The 21,719-nt window shown below is 37.7% G+C and overlaps 1 protein-coding gene across 1 annotated transcript in view; it reads left to right on the top strand.

The window, feature by feature from the left end:
* Window positions 1-21,719, top strand: part of LOC135074807 (thrombospondin type-1 domain-containing protein 7A-like) — a 104,162-nt gene that overhangs the window by 30,509 nt on the left and 51,934 nt on the right. The window contains 1 exon segment of the mRNA XM_063969187.1: window positions 2,664-2,758. Within this exon segment, the coding sequence (XP_063825257.1) occupies window positions 2,668-2,758 (91 nt within the window). The 5' untranslated portion in view covers window positions 2,664-2,667.

Below are 21,719 nucleotides of genomic sequence, written 5' to 3'. Positions count from 1 at the left end.
GGTGGACTAAAACGAGTGTGTTTATATGGAAACCATACTGTACTTATAATATGAAAAATAATTTCAAAATTGTGTTAAACGTTACGTTTCCCAAATTCAGGAACAATTTAAAATCGTAATTTTTCAAGATTCAATGAAGGCCGATTTAAAATACACCTTTCAGGGCGTCTTCGTTTCTTTGACATTTATAACAGTCACCTTGTTATATTATAATAACACGTCAGTCAAGCTTTCAAATACTGTGTGTGTCAATATGTTTGATATTCAATACCATGCGATCGTTGTTTTACGAGGTACTAGCTTGTTAAATCCCTTTCAAGTTTATGTGTGTCGTGTACGTCTGACGAATGCTGAGTTAACCTCAGGCTATATTACATGTTATTCATGGTTAGGACAGACCTGTGTCGATATATTAAAAATAAATCAATTGAAGCCAGAGAAAAATTAATAAATAAAAATAGTGAAAGTACATTGTCTTGGGATATTTTACAGACCCCTATCTAGTCCCAGACTAAGCAAAGTATGTATTAAGGGTATAAAAACATGCCTTTAATGTTGTTTTTCTTTGTTAAACCCACATAATTATTACACTGAAAACCACCAGACCAATACAAACAGATGTGTATGTTGTTGTACGCAAATGTTCCTACTGTGTGGGAATTAAACTCACGTCGATGATCTGATGACCTTTGATCTGAGAAAGATGAAAATATTGAATGGCTTACATAATAAACCTAAGTGATATAAGACCAAACAACTGCCTTGTCGCCCGAAAACAGCCTCAATATTCAGAACGCTTCCTTGTCATTAAAGAGAATATCCAAAGAGTAGTTTTTACAGATTCATGGCAAATGTACGCAAGTGCGGCTTCTTAACGCGCTACATTGTACAGTCAGACGCGAGCGCTGCTCTAGATATAACTCTTTTAACGCTACCCTAGTTTTGAACAACGGGACTACCCTATTGTGACGCCTTGAGCAAGTAGGGACACCAAGCTGAGAGAAACTACAGGATTTTATAGCTTTGTACTCGTATATTATGCATAGTAGACGGTAATATACATATTATACGTGTAGTTCTACTGAAATTCTAGGACAATAATTAGGTATTTTAGACTTTAGTTTTCCTTAATTTCGTAATAAGTTTAGATTTAATGGACCCCCAGCAATGTTTAAAATGTGTCTTTAGTAAGTACAATTAATATCGTAGTATAGAGTTGGCAGATAGATCTCTACCTCTTGTAAAAATAAATTAAATACGAGTACTTCTTTATCCCTATTTTTCTTCTAAAGACGGAAAAGATTATCTTGTTTGTAACATTTATACTTATCCTTAAATAGGAAGTACGGCATTGTCACACCAAGCTTCCTTCATCTTCAAAGCGGGGTCACCTTTTATGTCGCAAGACGAAGGATTTTTATCTGGGCAGATTTGAAATTGTCGGATGTGTCTGTACAGTCGACAGCACATCAGATAACATACATTTTTGTTGTAAAATAGCCTCTATTAAAACTACATAAGATACCACAGTGTCTCGTTGTTGTGCTGTCTGTACCTACACTACGGGTGCGTGTGACTTCAAGCAGAATGGCTATGGAAATAAGGGAGCTATTTATGGAATAAGGGAATAATGAGATAGAGCTTGGATAGTCGATGCAATCGGGACTGAGAATACGATTTCGTGAACGATATTAAATTCTTAAATCAAAATTTATTTTTATTGCTTGTTTTATCTCTGTGTGTAAATTTATTTTTGGGATCCATTCTGGATTGTGTAGTTTGAAATTAATGTGATTTCAAGTCCTTGTTGAAATATTTTTCTAGTGTATTTATACTTTGTTTATTTAAATTTTATTTACAGTGTACATTCCTTTCGTCTATTTCCCTTCATCTTACTTAAAGTTAGCGAGCAATGTCGATTCAGACCGATTACTTTTCTTTCACGACACTCATTACCTACATTCTTTCTTCGGAATTCACATCCACCCAAATGGGCGCACCCAAAATTAATTATATTCCATATTTGTTTTCAATATTGGAACTCATTGGTATATTTCGTGTATGTGTTTTGTGAAAATAAACACTAGTTTGATATTCTCGTGATAATTCTATTTACGGTTAGCATTGTTCATAATATTGATAAATGAGTTTGTTCAACTTTACTTTTCCATTCACGACAATGATAGTCGAAAATAGATAGTCTTATTGTATAGTAACACGTGAATTGAGCTCTAAATACGCTTAAAATAAACTTAATCAATTATAATATAAATAAATCTGTTAATAATGTTAAATAGTAAAGTCGTCATGACTGTTTGTTCGATGGATGTTTGTTTTTTCATCACACAACAACTTCTGGACAGTATTTGATCATAATGGGCATTATTAAAAAAAAGTTGGTATACCCGGGACCTCAGATCATAGACTATGATCTGAGCCCGGGACGAACTCTGGATTAAATTTGGTTAAAAGGGCAAATAAGTTTGAATTACCACATCTGTGCTTGACCTTATTGTGACCAGTTCTCATTGACCTTATTGTGACCAGTCCTCATTGACCTTATTGTGACCAGTCCTCATTGACCTTATTGTGACCAGTCCTCATTGACCTTATTGTGACCAGTCCTCATTGACCTTATTGTGACCAGTCCTCATTGTCCACAGCGCGATGAAGCTGTGCTGGCTCGTGCTGACGGTGGCGGCGGCGGCCGTCGCCGACGAGGCAGCCGACCCCGAAGGCTTGCTGGAACCCATCGCTGGTAAGTCACCTCAATAATTTCCTAATTTGTAAGCACTTTGTTGAAATAAACAGATATTTTTACAACAAACGCAAACTTAACTAAACAAAGAAAAAAAAATGATTTGTGAGAGAATATAACGTGATACCTTTTATACTACATGCTATATTTTGGCGGATTGACGATCTGGTGAAGATCGTGGGAAAATCCTGGTAGCGCAGAACCGTCAAGTGTATTTTTTATTTGTAAATAGGTTTTTAAAAAGCACTTTCTCTTTTCGTTGTGGGAATTCTTTGGTACTCGTAAAATCTTTGTCTAACCCAACGTCTTTAGGTTGATAGGGAAAAGGGAAAGAACATGAATAATTTAGTTTCAAAATGTTGGTTTCTTAATCACGGTTCAAACAGAAGTCGGTATGACTCATAAAATAACAAGTACCTAATAGGTTTCACAAGCTAAACTCATAATAGAAACCGATTTGTAATCTTCTCCCAAAAAGAATGTAGGTTTTGCAAGTTTGTTACATCAGTAAGCTACTTAATCGCACTTTACGGCTTCTTCTTTGCATAAAAACAATAAACGGATACACACTAATGCCGTATCTGGTCGTAAAATACTAAGCGCCCACAAAAATGAGCGTTATATCCGTCAGAATTAATTCCGCTATAAACGGCCTCGTAGTCTACGCATTAATGCTACGAGGCTACGAAAATTCGTAGGGCCGTAGCAGAAGCTACGGCAAATACATATAGTATGTTACTTGGTATAATATGGTTTCCGATAATATTTTTGTAAGAATACGACACTACAATTTTTTTACATACTTTTTATGATCTATTTTGTGGTGTAAAACAACAGTCAAAAATATTATGTATGACTGCTTTCCGATTTTGGTAACAATTTAAAAACATTAGAACTAAATATTAGCATTTATGATACCTCATTTCATATTGACGATGAAATAAATCGAAGATACCTTCATTAGTCCGTTTCAAACTGCCATACTACGAACCCGTAGCCCGTAGCGGCCGTAGCTCGTAGCGCGTAGCTCGTAGCCGGTTATTGCGTGCCGAACTCCATTAAATATTACGATCTTCGATTATTTTCTGATGACAATAGTAATTACAGAACGGGCTATACAATTTATGTGGGTGACGACCAAGCATGCTAACAAAGGATATAAATTATTCGAGAAAGCTTGATAACTTAATAGATAAACAATCAATCATGTGGTGTTTGTTCATTTAACTTTAATGACTATACGTTATGTGAACGAATAGCTTAAGGAACTTATATTGGTTAAATATTGTAAGTGTTGCTCCTACGAGATGGTTAGTGATTTAGCGAAAATGCTACTATGTTGAAAGTCATTAAAGACTTAAATTTTATTTCATTATTATTACCAATTTGAACAAATAAATTCACCAATTGGAATAAATGTTCGTCTATTCATCCTATAAATTATATCAATCAAAAGCGAGTTATAGTTTAGAAGTTAGATTAGTTTAACCCTTCCCTATAACTCCGCAGTATAATCCAAATCAAATCCAACTCGTGCGCGTTTGATGAGTCCTGTAGGAATACTTTGCATATAGGTCCGCAGCGGAGGGAAATTGGAGGTAGATTGGACCTCCCAATTTACTTCTAATTTGCATCGCAATGAATAACGAGGGATTCGACGATAGCTTAATCTAGTTCACACTTTGAACAACGAAAAGTTTATGCTCAAAGCAAATGATGGACAAAATATATTTCAGTGAACACACGAGTCACGACTGTTTTTATGTACATAGGTATCTCTTTCTAATTTCTTATTGGTTTAACGTAGACGATCTATTATAATAAAAAATAGAGATGATAAGATATCAGTAACATACTCGTTATTTATGAAAACGATATAACAATAAAGACGTCTCTTGTAGTAATATCGTTCATTATTATGATACTTGATAAATAATAAAGATGCCTTTGTCTTATTGCTTATGGACTTAAACATTAGATAATATTTCAGATATTGTATTGGCATAGTTCGATATCTTAAGTAAGCTCTCAAGGGAGCTCTTAAGACTGTTTTTATTATCTCGTAGTAGTGTTATAGAGCTACTTAGGTACTCTTGGAACTTTATTATCTATACTTATAATAAATCTGTAGAGAGGTCAATTCTGTACATGAAATATATTTTCAAAATAACTATCAGGGGGTGATTAGTGATCGATACTGATGCCAAAAATGCAATCAGTAAAATTTTTGTCTGTCTGTCTGTCTGTCTGTCTGTATGTTCCTTATAGAAACAGAAACTAATCGACAAATTTTAACGAAACTTGGTACAATTATTTTTCATACTCCTGGGCAGGTTATAGTATACTTAGGAATTCCCACGGGAACGGGAATTAGCGGGAAAATCCTTTTGTATGAAAAATCTAAACCGCTTAAGTTAGACGCTTGAAATTTGGCATGCAGGTACCTTAGTAAACTTAAAGCTTAGTTACAACAGGATATTGCAAAATTCCCACGGGAACGGGAGTTAGCGGGAAAAAACATTTGTATGAAAAAATCTAAACCGCTAGATAGATGAAGGGGGTAAAACGGGATCTACGCGTACGAAGTCGCGGGCGGCTGCTAGTTAATAATACGAATTTAATTTCAAATCGTATTGTTTTCATCCGATTTTGATGATGATTCTTGATGTAAATCGGCGACTGATTTAATTTTTTCCTTAGGGCGAACAGAGGATTAAATATTCGCTCAGTAAATCTTCATACTGTGCCAGCAGAATTCGGATCATCTCCATTAAAACTGCTTTCAAGTTGTACTATGACCCAAACTTTATATGGGCCAGTGGCTGCGTAATCACATCAGTCCACTCCACAGAGTTGGCTGTCTCTTTCAATTTTAGGTGACAAGCTTAATATAGTGGCTGTAGTTAAGTTTTAACTCTTGCCATAAGTCATTTACTCATAAGTAGACCTTAGTAAATGAATGTTCAAAGTGAATTAAACGTTGTTTCAGCTTTAATAACTAACAATACTTAACAAGTAAAGAAAGTAATAAAGAAAGTTTTAGAATAATCAACTCTGGAATTTCAAAAACTCTTCTGCAGCCAAATGAAAATAATAATTAAGCTTTCTAAACTTACCACTTTCTAGGATTTCAAGCGCTAGTCCAACCATATTGCCAAAATATGATTTACCCTATCCCAGAGATTGTTAAAAATAATTGTAACTTTTTGCTATGCTGCGTCATTTATTTTTAATTAGCGTAAAAGGATTTCTGGTGGTAGTTTGCGATGCATGCCTTTGAGCGGTTTAATTACCATCGCGATTAAAATTCAAAGTGAAAGTACTTGCTTTATGCGGGGTGAAAAAGTTTCCTCACTATTCGCATAATTACATCGCGAGGTTATTTACATACATTATGTATTACCCAGCTCTTACTCGTAACCGCGATATGGTGGATAATTATATGAATTGTTATTCAGAATGGGACCGATCGTGATTGAAATGTTTGAGTGCCATATTTGATTCATTTCTGATGTATTTTCATGAAATATTTTACCTCAAAATGAAGCTTTACTTTGTGATGTATGCGAAAGACGAGTAGAGCGTCGTTTGATAGAGTACATTAACGTAATTATAAAGGCATTGAGTGACTTTTGCTGAATACGTCTATCGCAAGAAACTTGGGTCTACGCTCTTTGCCGCGTAACAGATTGATTTTTAAATATGAAAATTGAAAGAAATTGAATTTAATTAGAGCAAGGCCTGTTTATTTTGGAGAACATGTGGTTATAAAATGTTAAGCCCTTACAAAGTACAACAACAAAAGGTAGGTCCTTTTGAAATTGAACTTTTATTACGTACAATGCGTCTGAGCTAAAATCTATTTCTGCACCAAACCAAACACTCGATGTTGTGCTTAATAGAAAAACGTCATTCCACCGCATTACAGCGAGAAAAAAACCTAAAAGGGCGCAGTTTCATATTTTCCGGGTAAATGCAAATTGGTGGCGCGCGCGTTGATCGCAAATCGAATCATCGGCGATCCGCGCCGCGCTTCCGACGCCATGTTTATTTTATCAAGCTTGCAGGTAGAGCGGTGCTGCCGTGTGTTTGTTTTAAATTTTGCTTTCGGATATTGGTACAGTCATGCGAAAAGTTCGTAAACAACATTTCTATAATAAAAAATAAAATGATTCTACAATAAAACAAATTTTTAGTAGATAATACTGGCGCATTTTTTATATTATTATGAGTAGATCTTTAAATTGGAATAAAATTCCCAAGTTACTGGCAATGTAACACATTGTAAGTATATCACATAAATTTTATAAGAACATTAAAATAAAGAAAACACTTATTTTAAACACAGTGAATTTACTAATGAATCAACATCTCACAGAATTAAAAATTCTGTAAATTAATTATCATAATTATTTCTACCAGCCATCCCATCTCTGTTATTTTATGAATTATGTTCTAAGATGACAACCTCCAAAAAAGTGGCACCATAAATATTAGCTCCTCCACTCTTCACGACGACAAAGTAGATTATTTTACTTACAAGGGGATGGGTTATTATAGGGGAGGAATCCGACACTTCCGAGCCGATCTGGCGCAGATAGGGAGAAGTGTCATGTTTATTTTATCAACGCCCCGGCAGCTTCCAATTCTAGATAAGAGAAAATAGGTACAATACAATTTGATGGCATATTCTTTTATTTTCTAAATAAGTGGCTTATTTATAGTACACGTCTATTCTCCGTATTGAAATCCATATAAAAAAAACCATTTATTAGCAAATTAGGTTACCATTGATGTTTTAATAAGTGGTTTGCCGTCTGCCTTCTATCATCCATGGATTTATGATTTTCATCTACTTTGGCTCAGAATAAGCCTGCGAAATTATTTTTTATCACTTAAAGTATGTCATTGAAGAATTCGCCCGACCCCGGTGGGTCATGTCGATATATTTTTGGAATGTAGGCCTATAGACAAGCAATTTTATCCCTTCTCGTGGGCCAATGAAATTCCAGGCACGTTCAAGTTCTCTGAATAAATAACCTCTGGCAGTCGGCAAATACAAAAACTTTTCGATCAAATATGATGCGCGTTTTTTTAATGTGTTATTGGAAAGCTAGCTGCAAACAACATTTATTTGATGGTAAACAACTTCTTAATACTCTTTTATTATTGACTTAACCTTCTATAAGGAAAAAAGGATAGGAATGACATATTATTCTTGCCAAAATAAGTAAAAAACTATGTTGATATTAGTTAAACTCGACTGCCAAGTTAACTACAAGAGTTCCTTTATCCGTCCTCGTTTCTCAAAACTAGTTTATCCTACTTGAAATTCAAAACACAATCACACACATAACTTGTAAGTTGCTTATGTAACAAGTAACAAATCTACATGCTACCAAATTACTTATATAAACAACCATTTGAGTACATACGGGCTCAAACAATAAACTGCTTCAGCAAGCAACATCTTGCACCCTCAGCACACAACATAACTATGTAAATAACTACATAATGTGTGTGTTAGCGTTCTCTAGCGTAGCACCCAATATTAGATCGGATGTTTTGAGAGCCCGATTAGTGGTTAGGGTTGAATTTCTCAAAGTTAAGTGGTTTGTTATGCTTTTGATCAAAAACATAGTTCACATTGTTAGTGCATTATTAACAACTAGCTATTTGGTCTAGTAAAAATCTAAAACTAAGCGCCAGGAAAATTAGTAGAACAACATTTTAGAAGTTGAAAAGTGAATTTCCGAAGTGGAAGAAAATGTGCACATTTTCACTCAGATTGTTCAAATGTGTAGTTTCGCACTTCATCACAAACGTCATAAGTATGTAAAGGATGTTGAAAAGTATTACCTACTACTCGTATTTTAATTTTAAAACAAGCTAACCACAAGCAACCTAATTATTACCTTCATCGTTGCAACAACTAACCGTAACCAACAAAGCTGGAACTTTGGAAGTAACAAAGTGAATTTCCGAAGTGCGGACACCAGTTCCGCAATTATTTGCGGGTAGATAATCACGAATTTCCTGAAGTTGCCGCTTTTTGGGCGCAGGATAATCCGCGTTTTGAAACAATAACATTTGCATTTGCGGTTATTAAAACTGGGAAAGTGGAAGTGGACGGCTCATTTCAACTTACGAGTATACCGGCTTATTAAAACGTGCTCAACCCATAATCCTTAAATTTTGCTTTTTAAAAGCTCTTACACAAATTTTCACGGCAAATTCTTCCAGGCAGCCCCAACTTTAAAGGTAAAGTAACTTTTTACTTAACTAGCAGCAATAATTTAATTACGTAAATACATAGGTACGTTGAAATTACATATTTCCAAATATTTATTATGTTTTAAATAATACTAAGTGTTCTAAGTACCTAAGCCTAAGCAAGGGCTAATCAATGATTCATTAAATGGCATCAAACTTATATTATTTTAAAAACTTCAGAGTTTTAACCATATTCTATGAATAATAAGTAGCACTAGAAAGCTTTGAACGTAATCTAATTCTCATTTAAAATTCTAACTTGTTAAAATAATTTTATCCACTTTAATCAACTTTTGGTAAGGTCAAAATTAACGTTGGGTCTCATAAATTATCCTTTGCAAATATTATTTCAAAAATAATGTTATACCCCTGATAGTACTAAGCATTTATAATGAAGTAGCTTTCCGCCCGCGGCTTCGCCCGCGTGGAATTTTGTCTTTAAAGCTCTATGTCTTTCATTAAAATCGGTTCAGTGGTTTAGACGTGAAAGCAAGACAGACAGACAGAGTTACTTTCGCATTTATAATATTAGTAGGTATAGATTTTAAGCCTGACTAAAAAAATTCTAAGAAGCGGTCACATTAATTCGCATAATTTGTCTGATTTCTAAAGACGTCTCCGTATCTTTTGTTATGTATCCCTCTCACTTGTAGTAAGATGCTGATATGAGACAGCGAAAGATATAGTAAACTGAAATTAAATTAAATCCAAATGTACCAACATGATGCAATAAACATTGCCTGTTGTAGGTGTGGTTGGATGTTTTATAAAGATTACGACAGCATAATTTCAATCTTGTGACATAAACTGGAATTATGAATGTTTTCCAAGCATCAATAGCAAGATAACAATACATCAGTTGCATGAGCCATGTAGGCGTGTGCGGCGCCGATAAGCCGCAACAGCCGCTTAGGGCCGTTCCAGCCACAATTATTGCTGGGCTCGTGTGCCGTAGTGATTCACGTGGGGTCGGTTGTGTTTTGTTTACGTGTTCACCTTGCTCAAACATATTGATTATGAAATGTAGAGCTTTAAATGGTAGGTACATCAGAATAATGCTGTTGATTTACAATGGCACCTATTATATAACTACAGAAGATTCCTTACATAAAGGAGAAACTGACTGGCACACTAGGGGTCGGCCGCAATTATATGTAGACTATAATTTAGGAAAGGGATAAATCAAGGGTTTAATTTAAGTAGATATAGCGCGCGATAATGGATTACTGAAAGACCGCACTAAACGCGGATGAAGCGGCGCACAAAGCTTGTTTTTTTTGTACATTTATATCTCGGATGATATACCCGAGAAAGTAACTATAAAATACAAACATGTATTGCAAGTACTTAAAGATTTTTATTAGTCTTACCACCTACCTTTAAGCAAAGGTTACCCATTTTCCGTACAAAATTTTATTCCACCATAGAAACCATAGGAACAATCCTCCGAATTCCCCTACAGACCCCAAAGTGGAACTAAATATTTGGGAGGATGTTTCCGCGGCTTGCCATCGGACTTCCGACCTTCCCTTAATTAGAAAACTTCGGTATCTAATGTACCGTCTAAGGAACTTACAGCAAATGAACTTCTTTGTTTTTATCTCATTGATTTTCGATTTTTTCCGCAAACTTTTCTAAGACGTTGCCTTATCTAAAGAAAACAAAAGACGGAGAGCAGGAATGGATGTGGTTTATGCAGATGACATTCTACTCGTATTCTTTCAGAGTATCTAATAAGTTTTGAAGTAAGTAAATAAACATTTTCTCATTTCGGATTTTGACAAATTGAATTTTCGTTTGAACCACGTGCTAGCGAGCGAGAGTCGCAGATATAGGTACCATATGTTGTACTCGTACCATACTTACTACGAGTAATGTATTTTTAATTCCGTATATATGTATATTATATACCAACTTATTTCAAAGCTATAGGAGAATCTTACAATTTTTTTTGTACAGTACGAGTAGTACACATTTATGTTCAGAATACTATAAAAATATTAACTCACTTTTACTTAACTTGTTTCTTGTCAGAACCGAGGTTCGCGAGTATTGTCAATGTAAATAAAAAATATAAAACCATTTTGACTACCTTTGCCTTGTAGCAATAAAACTTAATTTGACTAAACCCCTGAAATGAGGTCTTCTTTAGCGTCGGCCAGCAGACGTTTTGTTATTTGAGCTTGAATTAAATATTGCCCGGCCGTCTGTTGTGTTTGTGAAGGAACAATAAGGTATGGTCATATTACTACGGTGTATGCCCAGGCAACGGATACCCCGATGGGTATGTAACATTATTGTGTGATATCGTGGAGAGACCTGAGAATGCATCGACTACGCGCAATATTTTTTTAACAGCAGCGTATCATTGAACAATGATCTACTTACCTACATTTGTCTGGAAAAATATATTAACCAGTGGGTTTGGAAATGACTATCTCGAAAAAAAACTTGTAATTCCTGTCAAAGCATTTTGCTATAAATGATTTAATTATAAGTCTAGGAGACATTTTGACTTCTGTTTAATAAACAAACTCCAGACACTTATTTTTAGCAAAGTACCATCTCCTTCGACTACATAAGATGCTACAGTGTTTACCTTCAAATCATACTTACTTACACCTTTGGGAAATAACAGCTAAAACAGTAAGTAGTGAGGCATCAGCCTTACGAGCTTGTAATAAGACGCAAACGAAAGGTTGCTTCATTTCTTTTGAAAATTAGCAACAATTTTCCGCTGTGAATTATGACTCGTTTAAGTATAATAAAGCATAAAATATTGTATGCAAAAAAGTCATTATGTAGGGGTAAATGTTGTTTTATGTTACCTAATTGTATCGTCTTATGTTACAACCCTTGTTATTTGAGCATTAGACTATTTACATTGTTTTTGAAGTTCAGAACAACCGACTTGGTTCGAGTAAACTATTCGAAGTCACATAAAAACTTCTTGCTATACAACCACTTCTGGAAAATACAGGGTGGCCCAGAAGAAAGTTCACTTTTGAAAATGTAAGGAAACGAAAACTGTAAATTTTTGTAAAACTTTAACCATTGTAATTTAAAGGAAATTTCATGCAATTTGTTTTTAAATTTACTTTCTTTTTTAAATTTCATCGTACATGTGATTCCCTTGACGTTTACAACATTCAGTCAACATACATAAAAATTATGGAAAACTTTCGTAAGAGTTACCTTGAAATGGATTCAGGATGGATGAATGCTGCAGAGTTTTTGGATTTTTAGAGATACTCTGCTCATAATGTTACCTCACAAAAAGAAGTCTGCTGGAATGAGATTAGGGCTTCTTAGTGGCAACTAAATTTCACCCCTGCTTAATTGGTTTGTTGAATCGAAAGGATGATAAATTTTTGAGAGCGCTATACTGGCATACTGAAAAGCTTTTTGATTTCAAAGTGGCAAGATTCGCAAGGCTATGACAGGAGCACTTGGTTTCATCAAGATTGGGCTACGTGTCACACTTCAAATGATGGTAAGAGACATGTTCCCAAAAAAAAAAATTTTTAGGCAGGGGTGACATCTCCTGGCCACCAGGAAGCCCTGATCTCACTCCAGAAAACTCCTTTTTGTGGTGTTACCTTAAGAATAGAGTATACTTTTATAATCCAACAACCATGCAGCAACTGAAGCTGAAGATTCGGCAAAAAATGGAAAATAGGTTTCGAGGGAATTCTAACGAACGCATTTCAAGATTTTGATGTATGTTGATCGAATGTTGTAAGCGTCAAGGAAATCTCCTGGACGATGTTATTTAATAAAGGTAAATTTAAAAATAAATTTCATTTAATTTTCTTTGAATTGTAATGAATAAAGTTCTACAAAATTACACAGAATTTTTTTTCTTGAATTTTCAAAAGTGAATTTCTTTCTGGGCCACCCTGTATATCGGCTGGTGTTCAGAAAAAATAGCGGATGAAACTTCACCTTTGTCAGCTTCTTATTTATTACAAACATTATTTATTACCAAACGGACTATGTGGAAATCATTGGGGGGCAATGATTTCTACATCGTCCGGTTTTTCAGCAGTCCAAATGTTCTGCAATGGACGTCCTGTGGCTGGAATGATGATGATGATGATGATGAAACTATTCCTCGTAGACCACCTATTTTATGTTACCCTGGTACTTTTTAAATTTCTTAGTAAACATAGGTGCGCTTCATTAGGTGCGCCTCAAAATGGGTGCGCTTCGAGGGATACCTCGCCACACTGCTGCCAGTCATTGTCAAGAGCCTAATATCCCGAATATCGCACATAGTGGGACGTCAGCGGAATTGGCAGGCGCATGCACGAGCTCGCCAATCAGATTACGTTCATTGCGTTACCGGCGCGCGATTGGACGCTTATCGGTCGGCGGACATCGCCCAGAAATGACAACTAGTAACTAGTATTGGTAGAACGTAATTATGAAAGCGTTAACCAGTGGTTGAATATGCATCTTCATGACAGATCCGGGTTTGTAAGAAAAAGCAGGAATGTAATTTTCAAATCGTAATAATATCTCGGGGAGTTTTCACGCTATGGAAGTTATTCCTTCACCAATGTCTATTCCGAATTATATCTGCGAAACAATTGTACCTACATACGAGTAAGTAACAGCGTAAAGGGAGCGACGTGAGTGCTACAATTAAGTTATGTGAGTAACAACACAGATGCCTGTGATAGATGACAGTAAACGTTGCTGGAACGGTCACATTCACTCCGAACCGTGTGGCGTGTTTTGGTAACAACAATAATAATAACTACTAAAGTACTCGTATTTACTATGTACAACATATTTTTATTTTTTTGTTTTGCTGATCGTGATTAATTTAAAATTATTTTCTGATGATGATAATGATGATGAGGTTGATTGATTTGTTTTTGAATCTGGAGTATGATATTATGTCTATAATGACGTCTGATAGTAAATGAATGTTCGGTTCCCCGCCATACGGGGATTTCGAATTGAAATTGAAATTCGTGTTACACATTTTTCATCGATCTACATTTTTTACTCAAGGTTCTATTGTTTGAATTCCAAGGTATTAAGGCTAATTCAATACTTTCACTAATCCGTCACAGTCTATTTGGCTTCAAGTTTGCAAACTGTGACATGGTTGCTACATTTGTAGGCTCCCGTTGAAGTAAGCCTGTACAGTGGCGCCCTCTAATGCACGCTAATGGCGGCAATTTGCCGTGTTTCGGCTAACGGCTGTACCGCACTGTGCCGCTAAATGTTTGGACGTAGCTCAAGTTATTAAGCCAGGAAATCCCTTGTAATAAGCATGACAATGTTAATTAGGTATATTAGTTGGGTCCCGGTCATTCAATAAAAAGGTTTGAATATTCCAAAAGCCATGAGTAACACTCAAAACGTGGCCACGTGTACGTACGCCTTTCTTGAGCTCTCCCCGCGGGCGCGGAGAAACCCGCACGAGCGCCGTCCCGTGTCCCATACCATTGTATCTTCCGCACAAGCCACGTGTCAATGTAAATGTACCTTTACACTGTAACTTACTCCCTACGTGATGTTCATATTATCATGTAGACCAGTGTTTTTCAACCTTTTTCATGACACGACCCCCATAGTATATGAAAAAAATTTTGGCGACCCCCGACCGTTCGCTTTTTTTTTCATGTATTTTATAATGTTGCAAAGATGTTTGTAGGGACCGAATACTTCAATCCATACAACATTTGCCTAATTAGATTTCGGATTAATCTGTCTTTATAAGAATTTTTTCTTACTGAGGTAGTTTTTACGACCTCTCACGACACCCCTATAGAGGCTTCGCGACCCACAGGTTGAAAAACACTGATGTAGACTATTAGAAACTTTGTTGGAAAATAGCCAATACCAATAAAGCATGATATGCCGTTATCCACACATAGGAGTAGGAGTAAAACAATCTTAAAGACGTAGGAATGTATTCTTAATTTCAGTGCGAGTATGGTGATATTTAAGTTTAAGTTGATATCTTTTGAGTGTCATATTATAGGTATACTGTTCTTTTTGATCCATCCATGCCCGCGACAGCCAAGCCTAATTTGTTTTTATTGGTAGAGCAGCTGGCGGTACATTACTCAGCCTAGCTGCTGATAAATCAGTATGGATTAGGTTACTCAATCGCCCTTAAATTGCCGCTTTACATTTAGATGAATGGTTCACAAAATGGAGTCTCTTCAATAACTTTCTATTAAATTGCTAAGAAATTAATATTGAAGTCTAATATTGATTCAATTTTATAGAAGCTCCGCTTGTACGAGTAGTACTAAATTATTACTAAAAGTCTACTCGATTTTGCGATCGCAAATACACAAAATACCACTATTATTAATTCTCTCAGTATTCCAATATTCATCCTTGTAAAATGCAACGTTGGCTCTACTCTAAAATATTGCATTTCACCACACAAAGCGACAAAGGCAGAAATGAAATACACGATTGAAAACAAACAGACAAAAAGTATGACTGCGAATTAATTTGAATGGGGCACCAGAACCAGAGGCATTGTCCTGCAGGTAGGCAAAAAAACAATTGTTCACTCAACACGAAAGCTCGCGAATGTTAACATAAAATGTAAATATGAAAGTTTAGATATTTACAACAATACCACGCGGGATCGCGAATTTTGATTTGGTTAGATTTATAACAGTCTTTATAAATATTTACCTGCATGTAAGTAGTCGATACAAAATTACGATAGATACATGCATTGTCACCTTTAATTAAGTTTGCCATTTATCCTCAGGTTCGTTTTACCGGGATAAGATTATCTGATTTTAGAATATGCTAAAGATAGTCTATGTATTTGTTTTACAAAAACACACACTGAACTCTGACCCAAATCTAGATCATTATAAGGTACGAAATGTAAACTATGTTTTTATTTTTAACTAATGTGTAATGCTTATTAACCTTTTCACAGCTTTTCACCGTAAAACCTCTTTCACACGCTTAGGACCCCAATTCAGTTGCCCAAAAGGCTAATATTTGATTTCGTCCTGTGAAATGAGGACGATGTAATATTGTTGAGTATTTATAGCACTTATCCCACGCTGTATTAATATCTCCGTCAACAAGAAAGAAGCCCGCGATAACTCGTGCGGTAGTGATGTGCCAAATTCTTGTACTCTACCTTGAACTTGATAGAATGATTTGGTTACAATAATTTCTAAAAAATCTAACTTTTAACTATTGTACAGATAAAACGTGCGTGTTCTTAATTATACTTAAGTATGACACTTATATTTAGTATTGGTAGAGTTTGAACAGGTTTGAAGATTGAAGTCTTCCCATCATTAACCTGCGTTAAAAGATATATTTTTTATTGATCATTTATCTTTACGGAAGATAACCTTTTTTTTATCTAGGTAGGTATCCTACGTCCCAAAATACCTATAAACTGTAATTCTTAAACAATTTCATTAAGTATTATTATAAAAACCAAAGATCCACGAAACAACACGATATTAAGATGTGATAGCGTAGACCTTTACGATCGCCATCGAATTTTTCCCTTTTCTCTTTACCTTTTCCCGCTATAAAGGTACAACGTGGTATGTCCCCATCACTATCCCGGCAATATTTAGGCGCGTGTATCATTTAATGGGACGTGACTTACAGAAGTATTCATCGGGGCGAATTACAGGATATTTATAGCAAAAATTGTATATTATAATCAATAACTCATAAGTGCCGTGTGGGGACGGCCGTAAAAGAATACTTTTCCCCACCGCCCACAGGAGGCGTGTCGTAAGAGGCGACAAACTCCTGTAGCACCGGACGGGCAGCAGCGTCTGCGTGCGAAACCAAGTAAAAAACTGCGATCGCCAACCCGCCTGCCAAGCGTGGCGATTAGGGCAAAACCCTCCAAATGGTGGCACAAACAAAAAAACGGCCCCTAGTCCCCGGCGGCCCCACTATCCCGGACCACGGTAGCGGTCACGGTAACGGTGGGGCAAGGGGTGCGAAGAATCCCCGGGGGATGCCAAGCTACCAACACCGACGACCTCTGGCCCTGGCAACCTATAACGCTCGCACACTGCGTACAGACGTGAAGCTAATGGAACTCGAGGAAGAATTGAGCAGGTTACGGTGGGATATCGTAGGATTATGTGAAGTCCGAAGAGAGGGAGAGGACACCATAATTCTCAAATCCGGAAACCTGCTCTATAACCGGGAGGGCGACCAGCAGTCCCAGGGTGGTGTCGGGTTTATCGTCCACAAGTCCCTTGTCAACAACGTGGTCCAGATCGAGAGTGTTTCGGCGAGGGTAGCGTACCTGATACTCAGAATCACCAAACGGTATTCGCTGAAGGTCATACAGGTATACGCACCGACCACGGAACACCCCGACGACGAAGTGGAGACTATGTATGAGGATATTTCCAGAGCCATACATAGCTCCCGGTCCCATTTTACCGTTGTGATGGGGGACTTCAACGCGAGGCTAGGTAAACGAAGCGATAATGAGCCGAAAGTGGGGCAATTTGGGTATGGAGAGAGGAACGCACGTGGCCAACTGCTGGCTGGCTTTATGGAGAAGGAGGGCCTCTTTATGATGAACTCCTTCTTCAGAAAGCCAAAACAGCGAAAGTGGACATGGCTGCATCCCAATGGCGCTACAAAAAATGAGATAGACTTCATCTTGTCGACGAAGAAGCATATATTCAATGATGTCTCTGTGATCAATTCGGTCAAAACAGGAAGCGATCACCGAATGGTAAGAGGCACATTGAATATCAGACCCAAGCTCGAGAGATGTCGACTGATGAAGTCTACGCTCCGCCCAGCGCCCATCCAACTCCAAAACCCCGAAAGCTTTCAGCTCGAGTTGCAAAATCGTTTCGAATGCCTAGGAGACTGCGAAAATGTGGACGAATACAATGACAGGTTCGTGGAAATTGTCCAAACGACTGGGTCTAAGTTCTTTAAAACCCGTCGTTCAAAAGGAACCAAAAAGATCTCTGACCTCACCAATCAACTCATGGAAGAGAGACGGAACTTGGTTTTGCAGTCCTCTGAAGATGCTGCTCAGTATCGGCGCCTTAACAGACAGATCTCCAAGTCTTTGACTCGCGACCTACGCCAATTTAATACAGACCGTATTAAAGAGGCGATTGAGCGAAACAAAGGCTCTAAAGTGTTCGCAAGAGATCTGTCTGTTGGCCAAAGTCAACTGACCAAGCTGAAGACAGAGGATGGCAGAGCCATTTCGTCGGGGCCGGAGATATTGGAAGAGGTTGAGAAGTTCTACGGACAATTATACACGACTGTACGCGCACCTGTCACAAATCTAGCCGAAGACCCAAGAGCTAGACTGACCCGACACTATACCGAAGATATCCCGGACGTCAGTCTGTACGAGATTAGAATGGCTCTCAAACAGCTGAAGAACAACAAGGCACCGGGTGATGATGGAATCACGGCTGAGCTTTTGAAGGCAGGCGGAACGCCGGTACTAAGGGCTCTTCAGAAGCTGTTCAATTCCGTCATCCTCGAAGGAAAAACGCCTACGACATGGCACAGAAGTGTGGTGGTACTCTTCTTCAAAAAAGGTGACAAAACCTTGTTGAAGAATTATAGACCCATCTCACTTCTGAGCCATGTCTACAAGCTGTTTTCGAGAGTCATTACGAATCGTCTCGCTCGCAGGCTCGACGACTTCCAGCCTCCCGAACAAGCCGGTTTCCGAAAAGGCTTTAGTACCATAGACCACATACATACGCTAAGGCAGATTATACAGAAGACCGAGGAGTATAATCAACCACTTTGCCTGGCGTTTGTGGATTATGAAAAAGCCTTCGATTCGGTCGAGACCTGGGCAGTGCTACAGTCTCTCCAAAGGTGCCAAATTGACTATCGATATATCGAAGTGTTAAGGGGTTTGTACAAAAACGCCACAATGTCGGTCCGCCTCCAGGATCGGGACTCGAAACCTATCCAGTTGCAGCGAGGGGTAAGACAGGGAGACGTCATATCTCCAAAACTGTTTACCACCGCCCTGGAAGATGTCTTCAAGCTTCTGGACTGGAACGGATTTGGCATAAATATCAACGGCGAGTACATCACCCACCTTCGATTCGCGGACGATATCGTAGTCATGGCTGAGACCTTGGAGGATCTAGGCACAATGCTCGATGGCCTCAGTAGAGCCTCTCAACAAGTGGGCCTCAGAATGAACATGGACAAGACAAAAATCATGTCTAATGTCCGTGTTGCACCCACTCCTCTGAAGGTTGGAGACTCTACACTCGAAGTTGTTGACAATTATGTATACCTGGGACAAACAGTCCAGTTAGGTAGGTCCAACTTCGAGAAAGAGGTCAATCGTCGAATCCAACTCGGATGGGCAGCGTTCGGGAAGCTTCGCCATATACTCACGTCCGAAATACCGCAGTGTCTTAAGTCGAAAGTATTTGACCAATGCGTGTTGCCAGTGATGGTATACGGATCTGAGACGTGGTCGCTTACTATGGGCCTCATAAGAAGGCTCAAGGTCACCCAAAGGGCGATGGAGCGGGCTATGCTCGGAGTTTCCCTGCGTGATCGAATCAGAAATGAGGAGATCCGCAGGAGAACCAAAGTAACCGACATAGCTCGCAGAATTGCTAAAATCAAGTGGCAGTGGGCGGGGCACATAGCTCGTAGAGACGATGGCCGTTGGGGCAGGAAAGTTCTCGAGTGGCGACCACGGGCTGGAAGACGTAGCGTGGGCAGGCCTCCTACTAGGTGGACCGACGATCTGGTAAAGGTCGCGGGAAGAGCCTGGATGCGGGCAGCGCAGGACCGTTCATTGTGGAAAACCTTGGGGGAGGCCTTTGTCCAGCAGTGGACGTCATTTGGCTGAAAAGAAAGAAAAGAAAGAAAGAACTCATAATTATGGAACAAAGCCAAACATGTTAGGTAAATGAAAATGTCAAGCCACTAACTAGGTAGGTACCGAGGTAGCAAATGGGAATTCGTTATACGAGTAAGTAGGTTTACTTAAGACTTGAACCATACAATTCTCCATAGCTACATACTCGTACAAGTGAAAAAGTGTACCTACTTAGATAATATCCAATTACAATATAAACATCTCGAAAAAAACATTTTCGCATTTTTATTCCATTTAATATCAATGTATTCACAATTTTCATACTCTCGTGTCAGAGCAAATATAATATTGAAACGAAATCATTTACTTGGTATTCCTGCTTGAAGTTTGGCGTTTATTTGTTTTTGTGTACGTTATTACCGAGTCTTGAAACCCCCGTAATAGGCACTCAAGCCGTACGACCGAGCCGGCTATCGGCATTATTTTCCTTGTTTCGCGAACTTTTATCAAAGCATTGTTAACAAGCCTTAAATATCACGTTCCATATTTTATTTCTACAATTCGAAATGTTTCGCACGGGTTGTTTTAATTGTGTTTAGAATCATTTGTATATTTTATTTTATTAATTTTATTAAAGACGCAAAACAGATTACAATTAAGATTTCACAAATTGTAAAATTGTTGTTTTTAGACTGTATTACTGGGGAAATTAATAGTAAAATAGAATAATTAATTGTGTGTTTTTCCCAAAGTATTAAAATTTTATTTTAATTTTTTACCCAAAAGTGAATTATCAGATCATTATGTTAATTATCACTTATTAAAAAGTTTTACATACGTAAATTGATATATGTCGGTAACAGTACTATGGAATTGGTATAAGTGCCTACTTCTTTTTATCGTCGGGTGCTATCATGCTGCAGTCCGGTGTCAACTAAAAGAAAATAATAGTTACCATTACTGTCCCCTTCACCCATTCAGCCGCTATTTTAAGTAAGAAATCAAATAAATCGCAAAAAGGTTTCACATATTTACAGCGACTCCGAACACCGGTTTATCGCTTCGTCCGTCGCTCACGCCTGTAAAACGCCAGATATAATACCCCCTCCCGCCCGACGGGAGTATTTCCCCGTCTCCCCATCTCCCCAGCTCCCATCCTCCCATAATCGATCGACTATGTCGCAAACCGCCTAAGGTCGGTTTCACTCCATGGAAACATTTCAATTTAGAAATTTGCAACCGCCTCAAGCGTTCGCGAATGGGCTCCAAATTGGAACATATAGTTTGCTAGTGTGACATCTGTATTACTTAGGAATACGTCAGGGCACGTAATGTAGCGAAAACTAATAGCGCCGGTATTCGAAGAGGAAAATAGTAACTATGTAGATAGGTACAATTCCTATAATGTGGCTCAATACCCGTGACTTAACTGTATTTTTATATGAAAAATATTTCTCTGCAAGAACTCTACAATACGAGTAGTATTGAATACACCAATATTCAGACCGTGTCCAATTTGCGTTTTTTGATATGTAAGCCCCCGACTTTGCATGCAAACAACAAGTGCAATTTCAACTGAAGTAAAAATGCCGATATTATTTTTAGCTGTGTGTTCCGGAATCCAGCCTCGTAAATTAAAGTTTCATAAAAAAGTCCATACAGAATTTCATAATACCTATAGTTACAAGGTTTTATTTTTACTGCCGGTATACATAGATCACGAGACCGTTGACCCGCACCCTCAAAATCCTTCGTCATAACTTTAAGAAGTTTTAAATCCGCCATAAAGTGAAATCTGTAATATCTCACGATCCAGATAGTCGTAAGGACGACAATACTAACTCGGTCCCATAACAATAATAA

This window comes from Ostrinia nubilalis, chromosome 9 (genome assembly GCF_963855985.1).
Source record: "Ostrinia nubilalis chromosome 9, ilOstNubi1.1, whole genome shotgun sequence".
In the NCBI taxonomy this organism is placed as follows: domain Eukaryota; kingdom Metazoa; phylum Arthropoda; class Insecta; order Lepidoptera; family Crambidae; genus Ostrinia; species Ostrinia nubilalis.
This window is presented reverse-complemented; position numbering and strand designations above follow the sequence as displayed.